The 16,544-nt window shown below is 40.8% G+C and overlaps 1 protein-coding gene and 2 long non-coding RNA genes across 4 annotated transcripts; all 3 read left to right on the forward strand.

The window, feature by feature from the left end:
- The first annotated feature begins 6,000 nt into the window (after positions 1–6,000).
- On the forward strand, positions 6,001–8,313 carry LOC127765077 (uncharacterized). The gene is made up of 4 exons (XR_008016076.1): positions 6,001–6,118; positions 6,656–6,754; positions 7,357–7,509; positions 8,062–8,313. It is a non-coding gene; the product is annotated as an uncharacterized LOC127765077 (long non-coding RNA).
- A 1,216-nt stretch (positions 8,314–9,529) lies between these two features.
- On the forward strand, positions 9,530–12,475 carry LOC127765541 (uncharacterized). 2 transcript variants are annotated; one of them, XR_008016131.1, is made up of 4 exons: positions 9,530–10,136; positions 10,263–10,373; positions 10,755–10,926; positions 11,010–12,472. It is a non-coding gene; the product is annotated as an uncharacterized LOC127765541 (long non-coding RNA). The 2 variants fall into 2 exon arrangements; XR_008016130.1 differs by having other exon boundaries at positions 9,530–10,373; positions 11,010–12,475.
- Positions 12,476–13,372: 897 nt separating this feature from the next.
- Positions 13,373–14,210, forward strand: LOC127765700 (uncharacterized). The gene has a single exon (XM_052290643.1). It carries the CDS (start codon positions 13,456–13,458, stop codon positions 13,972–13,974), a length of 519 nt encoding a protein of 172 aa, XP_052146603.1. The 5' UTR covers positions 13,373–13,455; the 3' UTR covers positions 13,975–14,210.
- The last annotated feature ends 2,334 nt before the right edge of the window (positions 14,211–16,544 follow it).

Raw genomic sequence — 16,544 nt, forward strand, 5'->3', positions numbered from 1 at the left:
ACTCGATGCAGTGTGCGACTGGCGAGATCATGGAGAAGCTGTTCAAATTGTCACAGGTGACACCTCTCCTGCTTAGCATTTTGGGATCTATCCTATTTAATGTATACTGTAAAGCTCATTGAGAATGAAGTTATGTCTATGGCGAATGAAAGTTGAAAAAGGGCTTGTCAGTTCTTCAACATTACATTCCTAAAGTTATACTATAATGCATGAAGTTTTCTTAAGTACATCCACCATGTTTATTTTGATCATTGATTTAGAAAAGCGAGTTTGAGTGAATAATTTTCACGTAAAGCGCCTCATTCAACCTGTATTTTAGTTTACATTAGGCGCACACACTGTAACTATATTTTTAGTTTTAGTTCATCCATGCTACTTACAGCTCACCTTATGCATATACAGAATCTATAATTTTTTAGGTTTCTGCAAACACATGATTATATTATCATTATCATTAAACTTTGGATGTGATTATATACTTTTTCAGGGAAATGTATCGATTAATTTTGATAGGAGCAATGGTGATTGGAAATATATTTCTATTGGGTTGTATTAAAATTTTGAAGTTTGTTTTTTATTCAATTCAAATATGTCGTTTATATATAGTTGGAGATGCATCATATATGGCTGATCATGAGCTAGAGGAGGTTCTGAAACTCGAGTGCAGTCTGAGAGAATCATGTTCTCAGTTGCGGATGGTATGGAAGTATTAGGGTTGGCGCTTCTTATATTCAGGGAATAGTTTTCACTTTCTGGGAAATACTGCTAAACATTTGTTGTTTCCAAAATTATCGCACTATTTCCCGCTGAAAATCATGTGTCGTTGCTGTGCTGATATAGTGAGTTGGAAAGGTTTGCAATCACATAATCACTAGAAAGTCCGTGCGCCGTTGGCGCACGCACACCATCTATATATAAACTATATTTATATTTGTATGTACTATTTATAGTTTATAAGAAAAGTCATATTTGAATATCTTTTAGTGGTTTTTAAATTTCATATATACAAGCCAATGAAAAATCTATGTTTATAAATATTTAATTACATATCAGAGAAAGCAAAACAAAGATGATCAAATTTATGTTGGTTGATGGCTGATTTGATTATTATTAATAAAGATAATCCCTTATATGCCACTCCAAATTAACCGATTTCCATAGATGCCACTTTAAATTGGCTCCTCCCTTATATGCCACCGGTTCAAGTTTGTCCTCCCTTTTATGACATTACCGTTACTCCATCGCCAGTTGACCGTTAACTTCACAGTAAAAAAAGACACATTTGCCCTTGACAGTTGGCATACAACCAATGATAAGTATTTTCCATTTTGATAGAGAAGTTGGTTGAGATATATATATATATATATATATATGCATATAGCATTTTAGTACTAATATAGCTAGTTAGCTACTAGATACAACATATGAAAATTGATTTTATTTGCATCACGTGCAATATAATTTTAGTCATCACCATCACAAATGAATTTTCAATATAAGCATGAAACATGTAGCTTTCCAACAATATTTTTTAATAAAAAAACATTTTTCATTGAATTTTGTTAGAACCAGTGAATTGATAGGATTTACAATTGTCAAATTTAAGTAAGATTATGAAATTTATGTAATATTTTTTTAGGTAAATGACTCCTATGGTCAACTTAATATGCAGAGCCATGAAAGTTTACTCTTTGTACTTATAAGTATTTATAAGTATTGAATAGTTAAAACTTCCAAGGTCTGGACATCAATATGTGAATACTAACCTAGGGGTCTTTTCAAAAATATTTTGTATTTAGTGAAGTTTAGGATAAAAATTATATTAGGGGTGAAAAATGAAAAATTGCTAGCAGCACGATGCCACGTGCAGGTTAGCAGGTTAGGACTGGTGACTTGCTCCATCCATATGCCTCGTCGTCCATCTCTCTGTTTACAGTTCACCCCGTCTCATTCATGAATCATGATGGAGGCAGTAGTTGCAGGAGAAACAGCGGCGGATTAAAAGGAGCCGGATGCCCGGCGGCCTCTCCTATCCTATCGGGCTCACCGCCGCCCGGCATGCCTACCTGCCACCACCATCTCCGTCGTCGTCTCCGCCTCCGATATCCGGCGAAGAGCTCCTCGGCAGCACTGTCTATCCCCTCTTATCTCCATGGCGCCGCCGCCTCTACCCTCTCCAGGCAACGCCTCGTTCTGGGTGGGCGACGAGGTGAACCGAGATGAGGCCGCGGTGGTGGAGGAAGCGGTTGAGAAGGCGGTGTGAGCGGTGGAAGAGGCGTGGCAGCTGTCGAGAAGGCAATGCGAGCAGTCGATTGGTGCAGAGGCGGTCGAGGAGGCGGGCGACGAGCAGGGTGGTGTCGAGCCGAGCTGCTCCCCGTTGATCTGGCGACGGCGTGGACCTCCGGCGGGCGGGGCAGATCGAGCCGCCGCCGCCGCCGCCCCTAGTCCTCACTCCGAGGCGGCGCTGGCCGGTCAGCTCCAGGGCAGGCGCGCATCGAGGCCTCGCGCAGGCCAGCGAGCTTAGGGCCTCCGGCACCAGCGCGGAGGTAGAAGACAAGCCAGGGCGACGCCTCCCCCTTTCCTTATCCGCGGACGTCACTCACCCCCCTCCAGTGCCGTCTTCATCTCCTTCACCAGATCCTCCGCTTCCCTTCCTCGCTTCATCGTCGTAGCTCGAAGCAGGTGTCGGCGGCGCCGATCGAGGTAGGGCGGGGCGGTGCCAAAGAGCTCCCGGTGGTACATCGAGCTCAAAGGTCATCATCGTCCTAGTCATTGTCAGCTCCGCGACGGCACGGTGATTAGTATAGAGGAATCTATTGTTCTTGAGGATTTTGTTTTTTCCTTGTGATTTTTTTCTCTACTTCTGCTGGACTTTTTTTCTCCACCGTTGATATGTCATCGGATGGCCGCGGGAGGGGTGCGAATACGTGGCCGCTTCTCCAGCCGAGAATCTTGCTGCGGCTCGAAGCGTGGTGCCACGTGGCCCAATGTGCTGCTAGGATTTGCACCCTGCAATCGGTTTATAAGATATATCAGTGTTAAGAATCGTATGAATGAACCATAAATGATGGATGGTCTTAGAAGAATAGTATGTTGTGCCACTGCCATCAATTATTTTTTGTACCATGACAAATTTTAGATATCCATACTGATTTAAGAAAGTCATGATTCATGGACTTGCACTGAAAGCAATTGTAGAACACACGGGGAAGTGAGGTGCTTGTTCAAGAAAACTAATTTCATATTTTTGTGTGGGTTATGGCTATATGTGTGCCGAAACAATGATCACATGGAAAAAATAAAAGGGGGAAAGAGGTAAAGTACAAATTGAAAATTTGAACTTTGACTCCTATCTGCAGTAACGCTTCTTCAAGCAGATCTTCGCAGAGAGGCTATAAGATCCACCCAAATGTTCCTACTGCAGATGTGAGAGCAAGGAGATGAAGCACGGAGGAAACTACGTATCGGTTGCCCGATTTAAAAAAAAAAAATCAGGCAGTCAAATGTTACAGTTGATAAGTGAAACATTAAATTATATACGGTGAAAAAAATCAGCAACTAAAACATTAAAAAAAATTCTTGTACTCTATATAATTTTTCTATTCGTGACATCCAAATCCATTTTGAAGTTCTTTTAGTAAATAGTTAATTAATCACGCATTGATTCATCGCTCTGTTTTCGCTGTTTTGCGTGTGAAGGAGAGGTGTTCCCAACCCCTCCATAAAAAGAATACAGTACTAGGAAAAAAATAAAAGCTAGACAAATAGGAAGGAAAAATATGGAAAAAAAATGAAAGACCGACAGATAGGAAGGAAAAATATAGAAAACAATTTGAAAGGTGAGTCGACAGGGAGGTGAATATTAGAGAAAAAAAGAAAGATTAGCCGACATGGAGGGAAAAAATGATCTATATTTCTTTAGTATATGTTTCTTCAAGATTATTAATTTAGTTGTCATTTGACATTACTACTATGGTATGTATTACATTAATGGATACACGCTTATAAAATTTTCCTTTTTAGCTTTTTTTTATAAGGTTTGTCCATACAACTTAAAAAGATAAAAATCATTCAAATTTTAGTTCATTCACCGTATAATAAAAATATACGGCGTATAGACCGTATAAAAAACCAACCACGTGCGAGGCATTACAATGACGCTGATATATATACACATACGCACGCCACTCACACAAAAAGATGCACGTGAGCTGAATAAATATTTTATATAAAAACGCTATGAAATGTTGTATCACAATGATATACAAAAATATATGTATTTATGTATGGATCAAATGCTTTATTTTGTACTCGGAACAAATAATAGAATAACTCTATACTTTTTTCAAGCATATTTTTAAGTGTATGTTGCCCTCATATATTGTATATTGAAATGATTTATATAATTAATTCTTGTAAAGATTTATTGTGCCCACGCAATATCATATTATTATACTTTACATGAAATATACGACATGCGTTAAATTAAAGTTTAAATGGATAGATCATATAAAAATATATTTTGCTAACATGAAATTTTAGAAATTATTGAAGACAAATATAATTGCACCGTAGCAGATAGGACGGGCATATTACTAGTCTGTTTAAATTGAATCAAACATGGGCAGTTTGGTCATCAAAGTTGTGAGAAAAGGGACAAAATGATTTTGATTTACTATAAAGAAATAAAATAGCATTTCAGCAAACTACATCCAGTTGAAAGTGGTATCTGGGCGAATCCCAATTGCATCATGGTATTATAGCGAAGTCTCGTTTTGAAGATGGTATAATATCATGCGATAGTGGATGTTTTTTTGCGAAAAAGCCCCTCGCCTTCCACATACGAAACCCCTATCCGCAATATCTCTATCGTAAGTACTGTTCGTGAGGGGCCTATATATTATTAAAAAAAGGGAGGGTTTTTTCGCAAAAATCCAACCCCACGCACTTTAGCTACTGCAGCGAAATTCGACGTGGACATGCCCAGCGGCCGCCCCTTCCGCCAGCCTTAATATTCTCAACAATGATATGCAATTTTTATGATGTGTTGACTCGTATTCAGCGTCACCACCAAAGTGGAGTATTTTCATATGTGGAACACAATAAAATTCCCGTTGAAACATTTTGCTTTCGCATATGAAACATCAAATTTTGTGATATTTCGTGATATATCAACGGTACAAAACGTATAATATCAATTGCATATAACCAAATTGCATGATTTGGCAAAATTTTACACCATGTCACATCGAATGTTTGGATATATGCATAGAGTATTAAATATGAATGAAAAAATAACTAATTACACATATCTATACTAGTCTATACTAATATAAAAAGCAGCAGTTGCCCCCCTCCAATCCTACTGGTGAAATCACTGGTTCAATCTGTACCGTCCATCTGCGCGCGTGATTTCACCACCACACGATTCCACGCGCAAACTTTGCTCCTCCTTCTCCACACGCGAAGACTTCGCTCCTCCTCCTCCACGCGCGGACTTCGCTTCTCCTCCTCGCTCGCTCCTCCTCCTCTCCGCATGTAGCGCCGCCGCATCCTCGCCGGAGCCGCTGCCCACGCCGACATCTTCTGCTGCCGCCGCTACATCCGGCTTCTTCCCTACCGTCGCGGCCGGATCCGACCTCGGCCCCATCCGCCGCCGCCGCCGCCGCCGAGGTCGGCCCCTCCCGTCCCTGCTGCCGGAGTACATCCATGTTTCCCTCCTCGCTGTTGTCCACAGGCTCCGCCAATGCAATGGCCTCTACCTTTCCTCGACCACCGTCTTCTGGACAAAAAGCAGAAGTACCAACAGGTAAGGTGAAAATGCCCAAAATCATCATCTTCTATTTTGCAATCTGGCTACTCTTTTGCGTGTATTCTTCTGTCATATGGGCTGGAAGGGGTGAATATGAAACTTTCAGATTAATTAATGTGTTGCAGTTTGCCGAACAAACAAATCAACAGTTCTTTATATTATATTGGTATTAGAATATGGTTAAGAAACTTGTTTTCTACTGGATTCATGTTTTTTTCTCTAACGATTTGTTTACTACACGCTTGCAGACAATTATCTGAACCACAGGGGGATATCACACCAACTCACTCTCTCGGCTTGTTTCTGGTATTTATCACACCCAACCTGTTCTCCAAACATAATATTTGTACTGCAACTCACATATTAGAATTACTGTACCGTTGTTTCAATAGATGGGAACACTTCAATCAAAAGTTGTGTTGTCTCACTTTCGTTATAAAATAAAATAAAATTCAGTGCTCTTCAACCATGTTGGCAACATAGCCGAGTGTGAATTGTTGGGGATGATTATTCTCTTTTGATTGTTTGGTGAGATTTGATAATTCTAATTATTCTATACAATTCTCTATTCTAGTGAATTACTGATATTTTTTTAGTCTTTTAGAAGGATACCCTAGAGTTGATGCCGATAAATTGAGGTTTATTTGTTGGTAAAGGATATTTGTAGGCTATTTAATTCGTTCTATAAATTGCAGAGCACCTTTGCAAAATACAAGTGTTGTAGGGCTAACCCTTAGAATTTTGGATCATTTTGGTTGCTATACATGTCATCCTGAAGCAACACTTCTTTCCAAATACTACACAGCACCATAGCAGCTTACCATGGTGATCTAATCATGGCAGTTAGGAGGGCAGTAAATGGCGATCTCACACAAGGATGCCATGCATGATGGCGTTATACCAGCATTCTCATGGCAGCTGAACAACGACCAACAATGATAGGTGAGGTTTCTCTCAAAAGTGATAGGTGAGGTTGATGTATGTTGACTAGATACTTTGGAAATTAAATGAAGGCATTGAGCTGGCAATTTGGGCAAAGTAGATGGGAAATGTTGAGCACTATTAGTATGCACATATAATTAGAACTTACAGCATGCACTTTAGTTTACAACTCTCTAATGTTTTCTGCCAAGAAGTTCCATATCAAAATGCCTGCTAAAATATTTCTGGGTGTTTTGCTTTCAGAAATATTTCTATTTATAATAGAAATGTAAAATCAATCAGAGTTGTCAAATCAAGGCGTAAGGCGTAATGTTAAGATTTAGTAAGGACTGCTAGCCCTGTTAACCAGTTCAGCATGCATGCCTGAATTCATTTTTCTTTCTTACTGCCACCTGATTGTAATATTTGATTGATGTGAAACAGGGTTGTGGTTCGACGTGAGAATCTGAACAGCTATTCATATCCTAGATATCATCTGCCTAAGATTTTCTTTTTCAGTAATAGATTTGAGATTCATGCAGTTAAAATTACTGCAGAGTATATCAACTTTACAGTGACATGCTATGAGCCTATGAGTTATGATCTTGTTCTTTTCTTTTCAGGTTCTCCAAAAACTAGAACTACACCAAGCAGCAGCAGCACCAAGCGATGTATCCAGCGTCACTGGCGGAATCAATCGTGACCTATCAATGATGGTCATCCCCATTGAGCATCACATGGTTCACAGAGGCCATGGCATCTTTGATTTCCAACAGGTTAATCCTTGTCGTCTCATGTTTTGAATTTTTCATCTCCACGTTTGCTTTTGATGGTTTAAACTTTAAGTTTGACACTAAAATGTTCATACTCCAGATGAACTGGTTCTTGATCATGTGATCATCAGATACTTGAAAATTTGCGCATTTGGTACTGAAATTAGACTCAAAGTGAACTCTGCATTTATGTTTCCAACTACCCGGTCCAAAAAATGCTTGTAGTAAATTACAATTATCACCTAAAAATATTGGTGGCACATAACTTAAGAAATTACGATGATTCTTTCGATATAAAGTGATGTCATCGCAATTGCTTCATGAATTACTTGCAAAGTTGTTTAGCAGTTGAATCTTGTGCTTATTGTAATTCAATAATCTTTTGATCATCAAATTGACCTTGAAAATATTAGCCTTTACTATCTCAGATGAGATATCCTTTATCTTTATGATTGGAATCTGGATTTTCTTTGATCAATGTTAATTTGACTTGACATACATTGTGCATAAGAAAATATTTTACTATCAATATTGATATCCTTTATCTTGGCATAGATTGTTTTGTGTTTTACTTGATGGATGAAGTGCTGAAGCTGAAAGAAGTTGGACAGACCTTCTCGGTGTGACACTTGAAAACACATATGAGGCTGTGGATGTATGAGATGGGAGCAACTGGGTGTGTGCATGATCCTGATTTTGTCATAAGAGGGAGGTAGTGAAGTTAAGTCGTGTGGAATACACTGTAATAAACAAGTATAGTTTCACATAAAATAGGCTTAGCACTTTCACTTATTTATATACAGTATATATTTATTCTGGTGATCAAGGGCGAAGCTAAGTAGTGTTATGGGGGTTCCTAGGCACCCGGTTGCAAAAGAAAAATTAGTGCTTAATACCCCTTTGTAACCATATGTGCACCCCCCTCAGCCAAGCTTGGTGTACTCCCACACTAGAAATCAGGCCATTGAAGCACGAACGGCCTACAACCACAACCACGATAGGAGTCCAATTCAGTCCTGCTTGCCGCATCAGCGTGAGGACGTACGCACATGCACGCCTCTTCTCTTTTTTTTTTCTTTCTGGCGACTCGCTCTTCCTCTTTGTCCCTACCAGTGCCGACGCCTCTTGCCGCTAATGCCACAATTAATCCTCGCCTCTTACCGCCAATGCCACAATTAATCCTGGATGACTAATCGACGCCCCAGCAAGATGATGGGATGTCACCGAGGCTGGGCACAGGCAATTCCTTGCCTCCTCTATCTTCTGTTCTATTTACTAATTCTTTACCAGTCAATGGATTCATTTGAATAGCTCCTTCACTTTTCAATTACGCGATAATAGCTCTCTTTTTTTCCAGATCGAATGGTTATGATTAGTGCAGTTTTTATCTCTGCTTCTTTGTTAGTGCACTCCACTGTTATCGCTGATGATAACAACACGCAAAAAAATTATAATTTACTATAATATTGCTTTAAAAAATATATAAATTACTCACTCCGTTCAAAAATATAAAAAGTTTTAGAGTTGGACACGATTATTAAGAAAGTTTGGATGAGTTGTGAATGTAGGTGGGAAAAGTGATTGGTTGAGAAGAGAATATTGGTGGATAAATTGTTATATATTTTGGGACAAATCCTAAAGGCTAAAAATTGTTATATCTTAGGACGGAGGGAGTACTAGTGGTGCTGCTGGTGCACCCCCCTCCATTCTTCTCTAGCTCCGCCCCTGCTGGTGATGGATTCTTTGGTGCTACCATGCATGTATGACTTGCTTGCTGTTATTCTTATTTTGCTCCCACAATGGTTTTAATTTACATTTGTTACTGCGTGCATTGCACGTGCACGGTTACTAGTAGTATATAAAAAGGAGGAGTTACACCCCTCCAATCCTACAGGCCAAATCATCCAGTTAAATCCTCCCCGTCCATCCGCAAATCAGGTATATTCCGTACGGTCCACCGATCTCCACCGCACGATTTCACCACGTGAAGACAACGCCTCCCCGCGTGCGAAGATTACGCCTCTCCACGCGCAATCCTATCCTCCTCGCTCCTCCGGTCCTCCCCGCGTGTACTGGCGCCGCAGACTCGCTCCTCCACCGCTGCTCTCGCCGGAGCCGACTTCTTCTCCAGCCGTCACCGGAGCCGAGGTCGTCCCGTTCCGCCGCCCACGCCGACTTCTTTTCCAGCCGTCGCCGGATCCTACTTCTTCGCCATCCGCCGCGGCCGGAGCCGAGGTCGGCCCCATCCGCCGCCACCGCCAACGCCGCCGCGCCCTCCACCGCTTCCGTGGTCTTCCCCATCGGCCACGGCCGGAGCCGACGTCGTCCCCATCCGCCGTCGCCGCCGCCGACGGAGCGGTCGTCCCCAGCCGCCGCGGATTTGTAAATTACTGCCTTGATGCCCACCTCGATGGATGTCGTCCCCGCTGGCCCGCTCCATCGTGCCTCCTCGGCCGCTCGACGTCCATGCGGCCAACGCCCGCCTCAACCAACATATTCCCTTCCACTGACCACTGCCGCGGTGGTTGCTGCCCATCTGGGGCATCGTCCTCCTTCTCCATCAATGATAACAACGTTGGTTGTTCATCCTCACACAGGCAGAGAAGTGTATTCATTGCCGGCAATGTCAGGTTCAACAGCACTACTTCCATTTTTTTCCATATGACACTCACTTATGCTTTTGGGTATTTCAGCGACAGAATTCTTCGATTGAAATTCCGTATGTTTTTGTGCATCTATATGAATCATGCTTGCAGGCTGCTAAGATATTTCTGGGTGTTGGTTTACAACTGTGCAAATTTATAAGAGTTCATTCATTCAGTGCTGATCATCTCAAGTCTCAACATAATGATATTTGCTTTTCTACGGTATGAATTCTAGGGAAGAAATATGCCCTGTTGTCTACTAATTTTTGGTTACTTTAAAGCTTTATCTGTTAATAAGGATTCCAATGCAATTAGAATTCATGGTCTGCTGCTTCACGAATATGCTACATTGATTCCATCATGCATATTAATTACCTGTCGAAATATTTCGTTATGAATTTTGTTTCCTGCTTATTCTCATTATGACCGCAGCAACGATGGCATTCTTTCTTTTGTTTCTGTCTACATGCATGGACAGATGTGGTCCTAAATATTGTAGTATTTGTTCAGACAATGGATATACATGCTCATCGGCTGCGTTCCCATGAACCAGCGGTAGCTCGATTGATTATATATATTGACTTGAACGTTCCATTTTTCCAGGTGACATATGAGGTCCTGCTCCTATAGGTTGATTGCTTGGTGGAGTAGAATGTAGCAAGTATCTTAGGACATGACCAGATGTGAATGCAGTGACATCAATGTTTGGGCTTCAGTAAATAGGAGGAACCAAAGTAGCAAAGAAGGCTCCTGAGCTCATGAGGCATATTTTTAGGTATTTCTTTGTGTCATAGCATTTTTATCCCTGTGAACGAAGCTGATCTCCCAGTCAATAATTCTTTCCGATTGTGAATACAGGTGCTTCAGGTTAATAGTTGGCTTCTTTCAAAACGAACATATCAGTGGTTCGTATTCTACGCATATGTGTCTGACATGTTGACATGTCTTTCTGCAGGTTGGCGATTGACAATTTTGTATTGTATGAATCTATAAATAACTAAAACATGCATGTGATTAATGGTTGATAGAAATTTGGCTTCAATTTAGTTCTGTCAATAAGATATTGTGATCTAACTCCATTCTCTTCCATGCCTGACACCAGTGATTCTTGCTGTAAATTTGTACTCCTCTTCAAATTAACTTTCAGAACTGTCTTTACAATTGCTTCACTGGTATCATGACAATATGAAAAAAAGAAGTATGTATGTCACTATTACTTGATGCTTAGAGCTCAAACCCATCTATGCAAACAAAAAGGATGTATCTTTTCGAAGTTCCTGCAATGTATGCAGGGATGATTATGAAGGGATGATCATTTTGTTCCTGCAATACCACCTTGGATTTTTTCAATGTATTTTAATCTTTGAATAATGGACATTAACAACTATTGCCCCATAAGAATATGGATATCTTTCATGGTTTCAAATTGAAGACTCCAATAAATCAACTCTAGCTATATTTGGTGGATAATTCAGCTGATGTTTGGACATCAATGGAATGTATGCTATGCATATATTATACAAGTTCTCTTCAAATTGAACTTGACTGTAAGAGTTCAATGTGTGTCCATTTTCCACATAGTATTTACAATTGTGCCTATTCATATATCACAAATGCACAATTACAAGTTGATCTTTTAATATCAATTAGATTTATACATTTGAAAATTAAAATTCATGTAGAAATACACCTATCTGAACCAGCATCTTCAATCTTTCCAAGCGTTGTTACTTCATGAGTGAATAGCTAGGAATCTTTTAGAGCCAGCAAATCTAATCACATAGGGTGTTTATTATAAAAAATATATTTTCAATCACTAACATAACATAAAAATACTATTATATGGCCGTTCTTTTGCCCTGAACATTGGAAAATACATTGATTTACATATGGTGAATGAATCAATTCTACTGTCTCAAAGATTTAGCTTCTGATTTTCTTTATATTGGGTGAGACTCTGAGTTAGATTCATGTAGATTTTAAGTTGCCAATATGATCGGCTAAATTGACACTTTATACCACACCGAAAGGATTCATCTGGATCATTCAGTCAGCATATATGACGAATAGCATGCAATCTTCTCTTTTTTATATACTAATATATTACTATAATATGTCCTGACTATCTAAAAGCAGAACTACCTTGCATTGACTTTAAGGTGAATGATTGGAATTATAGATGTGCTTTCTATATAGTGGGAGTTATACTACTCCCTTCGTTTCAGCTATAAGACGTTTTGACTTTAGTCAAAGTCAAACTGCTTTAAGTTTGAAAGTCTGTAAAAAAAAGAAGTAACATTTTCAACCCAAGATAAATTTATTATGAAAATATATTCAATTATTGTTTGATGAAATTAATTTAATATTATAAATATTACTATATTTGTCTATACACTTAGTCAAAATTGAAACAGTTTAACTTTGACTAAAGTTAAAACGTCTTATAACCTGAAACGAAGGGAGTATTACTTTTGCTCCATAGTCGAGCAAGAAAAACATAGCCTTCTCTATTTACGAAGTGCAGGTCTTCTTCTCCTTTAAGTAATTTACATAATGTTGGTTATTTTTATTTTTATAGTTATGTGAGGATATATGTTTTATAATTTTTGATTAAATAGATTGTATTTCGGAAGATGTAGTTTTCGAAAATATTATTGTAATTATGTACTCCAGTGGTATATTATGGAAAACGTGCTGACGTGCATGATTACTATGTGTGTAAATTGCGAGACGAATCTTTTAAACCTAATTGCGCTATGATTTGACAACGTGGTGCTACAATAAACATTGCTAATGACGGATTAATTAGGCTTAATAAATTCGTCTCGCGGTTTACAGGAGAATTCTATAATTTGTTTTGCTATTAGACTATGTTTAATACTTCAAATATTTATCCGTATATCCAATGTGACGCGCCAAAAACTTTCCACCCTTGGATCTATATAAACACAGCCTTTGCCTATTTGAGCCCAAATCATAAGATTGTGTCGCTCAACAGGCCTAGTGGCCCAAAGGCTGCAATTGTTGATGCAAAAGCCCATAGTACACGGCGGACAGGACACGGTCTCATTTCCACTTTACACCCCGAAATATTTTTGACCGACCGATTTGCTTCGCTGGCGTTGCCGTATTATACACGTTTGCACGAAACGTACACAGTCCAGGGACCAAACCGTAAAATGACCCCCTTTCCAAAGACTCCGGCCATAAATAACAAGTCATTTTTTCCCAAGTCAAACCTTCTATTCCTCCTCCTCCTCCTCGCCAAGCCATCGGAATTTTCCCCCAAATCCACCGCGTCGCCATGGCCGCCGCCGCCGCCCGCCTCCTCCTCCTCGCCGTCGTCGCCGCGGTGTTCCTCCTCTCCCCCGCGGCAGCCGGGCGCCCCTGCGGCCACGCCCAGACGCTCCTCATCTCCTTCTCCTCCGTCTCCAGGCCCAACCCCGACCCCAACAACCCCACCCCCCTCACCACCACCGTCGTCACCGTCCTCCGCGTCCGCCGCCTCGGCCCCCACCATCCCCTCCAGATCCCCCGCCCCGATCCCCTCCCCGCCGCCTCCGACGCCGCCTCGTCCGTCCAGGAGCGCGCCAAGGACATCCTCGTCGTCGTCTCCGGCCTCCTCTTCGGCTTCGGCTGCGGCGCCCTCACCGCCGCGACCATGTACCTCGTCTGGTCCCTCCTCGCCTCCACCTGCGCTCCCTCCTACGACGAGGTCTACGGTGAAGACGACGACGACGAGCTGTCCGACTCCGAGAGCCCCAAGAAGGCCGGATACGTCATCATCCACGACGCCGAACAGTACGTCGGCGGTAAGAACTAGGGGTGGGGAATTGGGCTATCTTGCCGATGGCCAATTTAAGAATTTGTGATAAATGATCGCGTGGATTTGCGGGGTATATATACTACTATTAGCACCTATATATGTGTTGCGTCTGTCTGACTCAGTATGTGTGTGTGATTTCGAAAAGAAACAAATTATGAATACGCTCTTGATGTTTTCTTACATAATTATAATTTAAAGTGAAACTGAAGTGTCCTTATTTATTGATCATGAAACATGGAACATATTTGGTTCTTCTGCTCAGAAAAATTGCAATATGTTGAGTACAACTTCTGGTAAATTATACTAGCTAGTTTTTCTACTCATGTTTTGTGCCGTTGTGGTCAGTGAATGTGCAGAACTTTCTACCCTGAAAGGGCTAACATATTTTGGTAGGCCATCCATTTTGGATGGAGGATCACGATGTAGTCCATTCTGGAGCAAACTGATTATTTTTCCATATACTGTATGCTAACAGCTGATGTTTGTTCCATTTCTTCTTAGAACTTGTCCATCCGGCCATACCCTTGACTGTGACTGTCCAACCTATTTTACAATAGATTTGTCTTGATGTCTTCATTTAAAAGATGCTAGGCGCAGTTTCTTTGGGTTCAGACATTCGATATGGCACTGAATTGAGTTTTTTTTCTTCATTCGTTTGGTTAGCATTTGCGTAGAGTTTACCGTACCAGTAGTATTTTTGGTAGCAAGTTACTGGAATGATATTTGCTGTTCAGTAGTTTCAAGGCTTAAAATAAACCTTATGAGCATATGCGGCACCTGAATGCTTGTTATCTTAAGATAAATTTGAAGCTAACATGGTGTAGGATACTTCTGAACTATTTATCTTTCAGTGCCCATTCAGATACTAGCAAATTATGGCGGATGTATTTCAAATGGCCTTTTCTGTAGGTGTTTTCATTTTTCTGAGTAAAAGCTACTTAATCCAGAATGCCATCGGCCTTTTCTCCTATGATGAAGGCTTAATCTCTACACTTCTCCATGGCTTTGTACATGTGTAACCAACAGCCAATGTGCCAAACACTAGTTTGGAAACTGACTTCTGTCACTTGTTCTTGGTTTTGTTTTTTCCCCTTACACCTCTACCTATCATGGATGCTTTTGCTCAGAATGTTGGAGATTGTAGTGTGTGTACTCTTGAACTGCTCTAATAATTTTGGTTTACTCCTAATAACTCAATTCCAGTTCATTGGCTTTACTGCATTGCATCAGTATGTCATGTGGTTGATGGTTTGGCTTTCATACTGTCAAACCTCCCTCAGAGATCCAAATTAATTGCATGTCCTGCATTTACCCTACTTTATGTTTGTTCCAATGATTTAGGAGCTTTAGAGGTGTGTACCTTGCATTTTGTAAACACTTTAGGTAAACCTTTTGTGGTCTGGTTGTATAATGATCAGATGGTTTCCTAGTTGTTGTAGTATTTGTTGGCTTATGCTGCATCCAATTCTCTCTGTCGGCATATGAAGTCGCTGTTTTGAGTATTAACGGTGTATAAGTTTAATCAATCCATGTTATTGTCTTATTGATGCATGCCCTTTGGTTGTACACTTGTACTATGATGTTTAGCACAAACACCAGATTGTGCCGCTGCTGCAAAAAATTGTATCTGCAGATTCTGTGACGAAATACGTACTAGTAGTAGTTTGAAACAACGTAAACATCGCATTTGTACTGTTTTATTGGACGTCTTTGGTCTTCAGTGACCTAGTGACCGTTTTGTCTGCACTGCTAGTTCTTGAATCCATAATCACGACACATGAACTAGCTATTCGAGGCTTCAGATTTGGACATTATGGGATGAGAGCGAAAAAGAAAATGGTTGATCTCGTCGTCGCTTGCATTAGTATACTGATTGCATAGAAACTTCCACGGGAGAAGTCCGGTCAAGACGTAGATTTCTCCGCGAATCTCTCTTCCGTCATCAAGTTCTTTATCCCCTCTTCTAGAGGAGGAGGATGTGGCCGGTGACAGCAAGAACACGCATGGTGTGGATGTGCTGGGCTACATCGTTGATGTCTATAAATAAGTTCATTTTAGGTCCCTTAATTTGTCGTCGAGCTTAAAACTCGTCGCCGTCCGGGATTGCCGGGGAGCTTCTTGGGCCGGGAGGAGGCGCTCAGGCGTTCTGCGAGGAGGGAAATGACCGGGATGGAGACGAAGAGGAGCACCGACAGCACGAGCGGCGCCGGCGATGAGGATTGGATCTCGGTGCTCCTGGAGAAGAGAGAGAAGAGAGACAAAGAGTTGTCGCTGATACGTGAGGTCCACGTGAGTCCTACTTCCCACATCAGTTAAAACTAGCCACTATACTATCGTGGGACCGAAGTTGATAGGTATTGTGAGTTGGAGGTTGAGCTATGGCGCTGGTATTTCGGTTCGGGACAAATTCAGGGCATGTTTTGGGGAGTTTATGGCAACTGAAGATCCTTATAGAAACTATAACTCTAGAAGCTCTCCCAAACAATCTAAAATTTTCACTCAAATTCTAAGAAAATGTAGTTGTAGAATCTAACAAATGAACTAGAAGACATGAGCTTATCCAGATT

The sequence above is a fragment of the Oryza glaberrima genome, chromosome 3, assembly GCF_000147395.1.
Source record: "Oryza glaberrima chromosome 3, OglaRS2, whole genome shotgun sequence".
Lineage (NCBI taxonomy): Eukaryota > Viridiplantae > Streptophyta > Magnoliopsida > Poales > Poaceae > Oryza > Oryza glaberrima.

Coding starts and splice junctions, on each gene's coding strand:
- LOC127765700 (XM_052290643.1), top strand. CDS start 13,456: ATGGCCGCCGCCGCCGCCCGCCTCCTCCTCCTCGCCGTCGTCGCCGCG.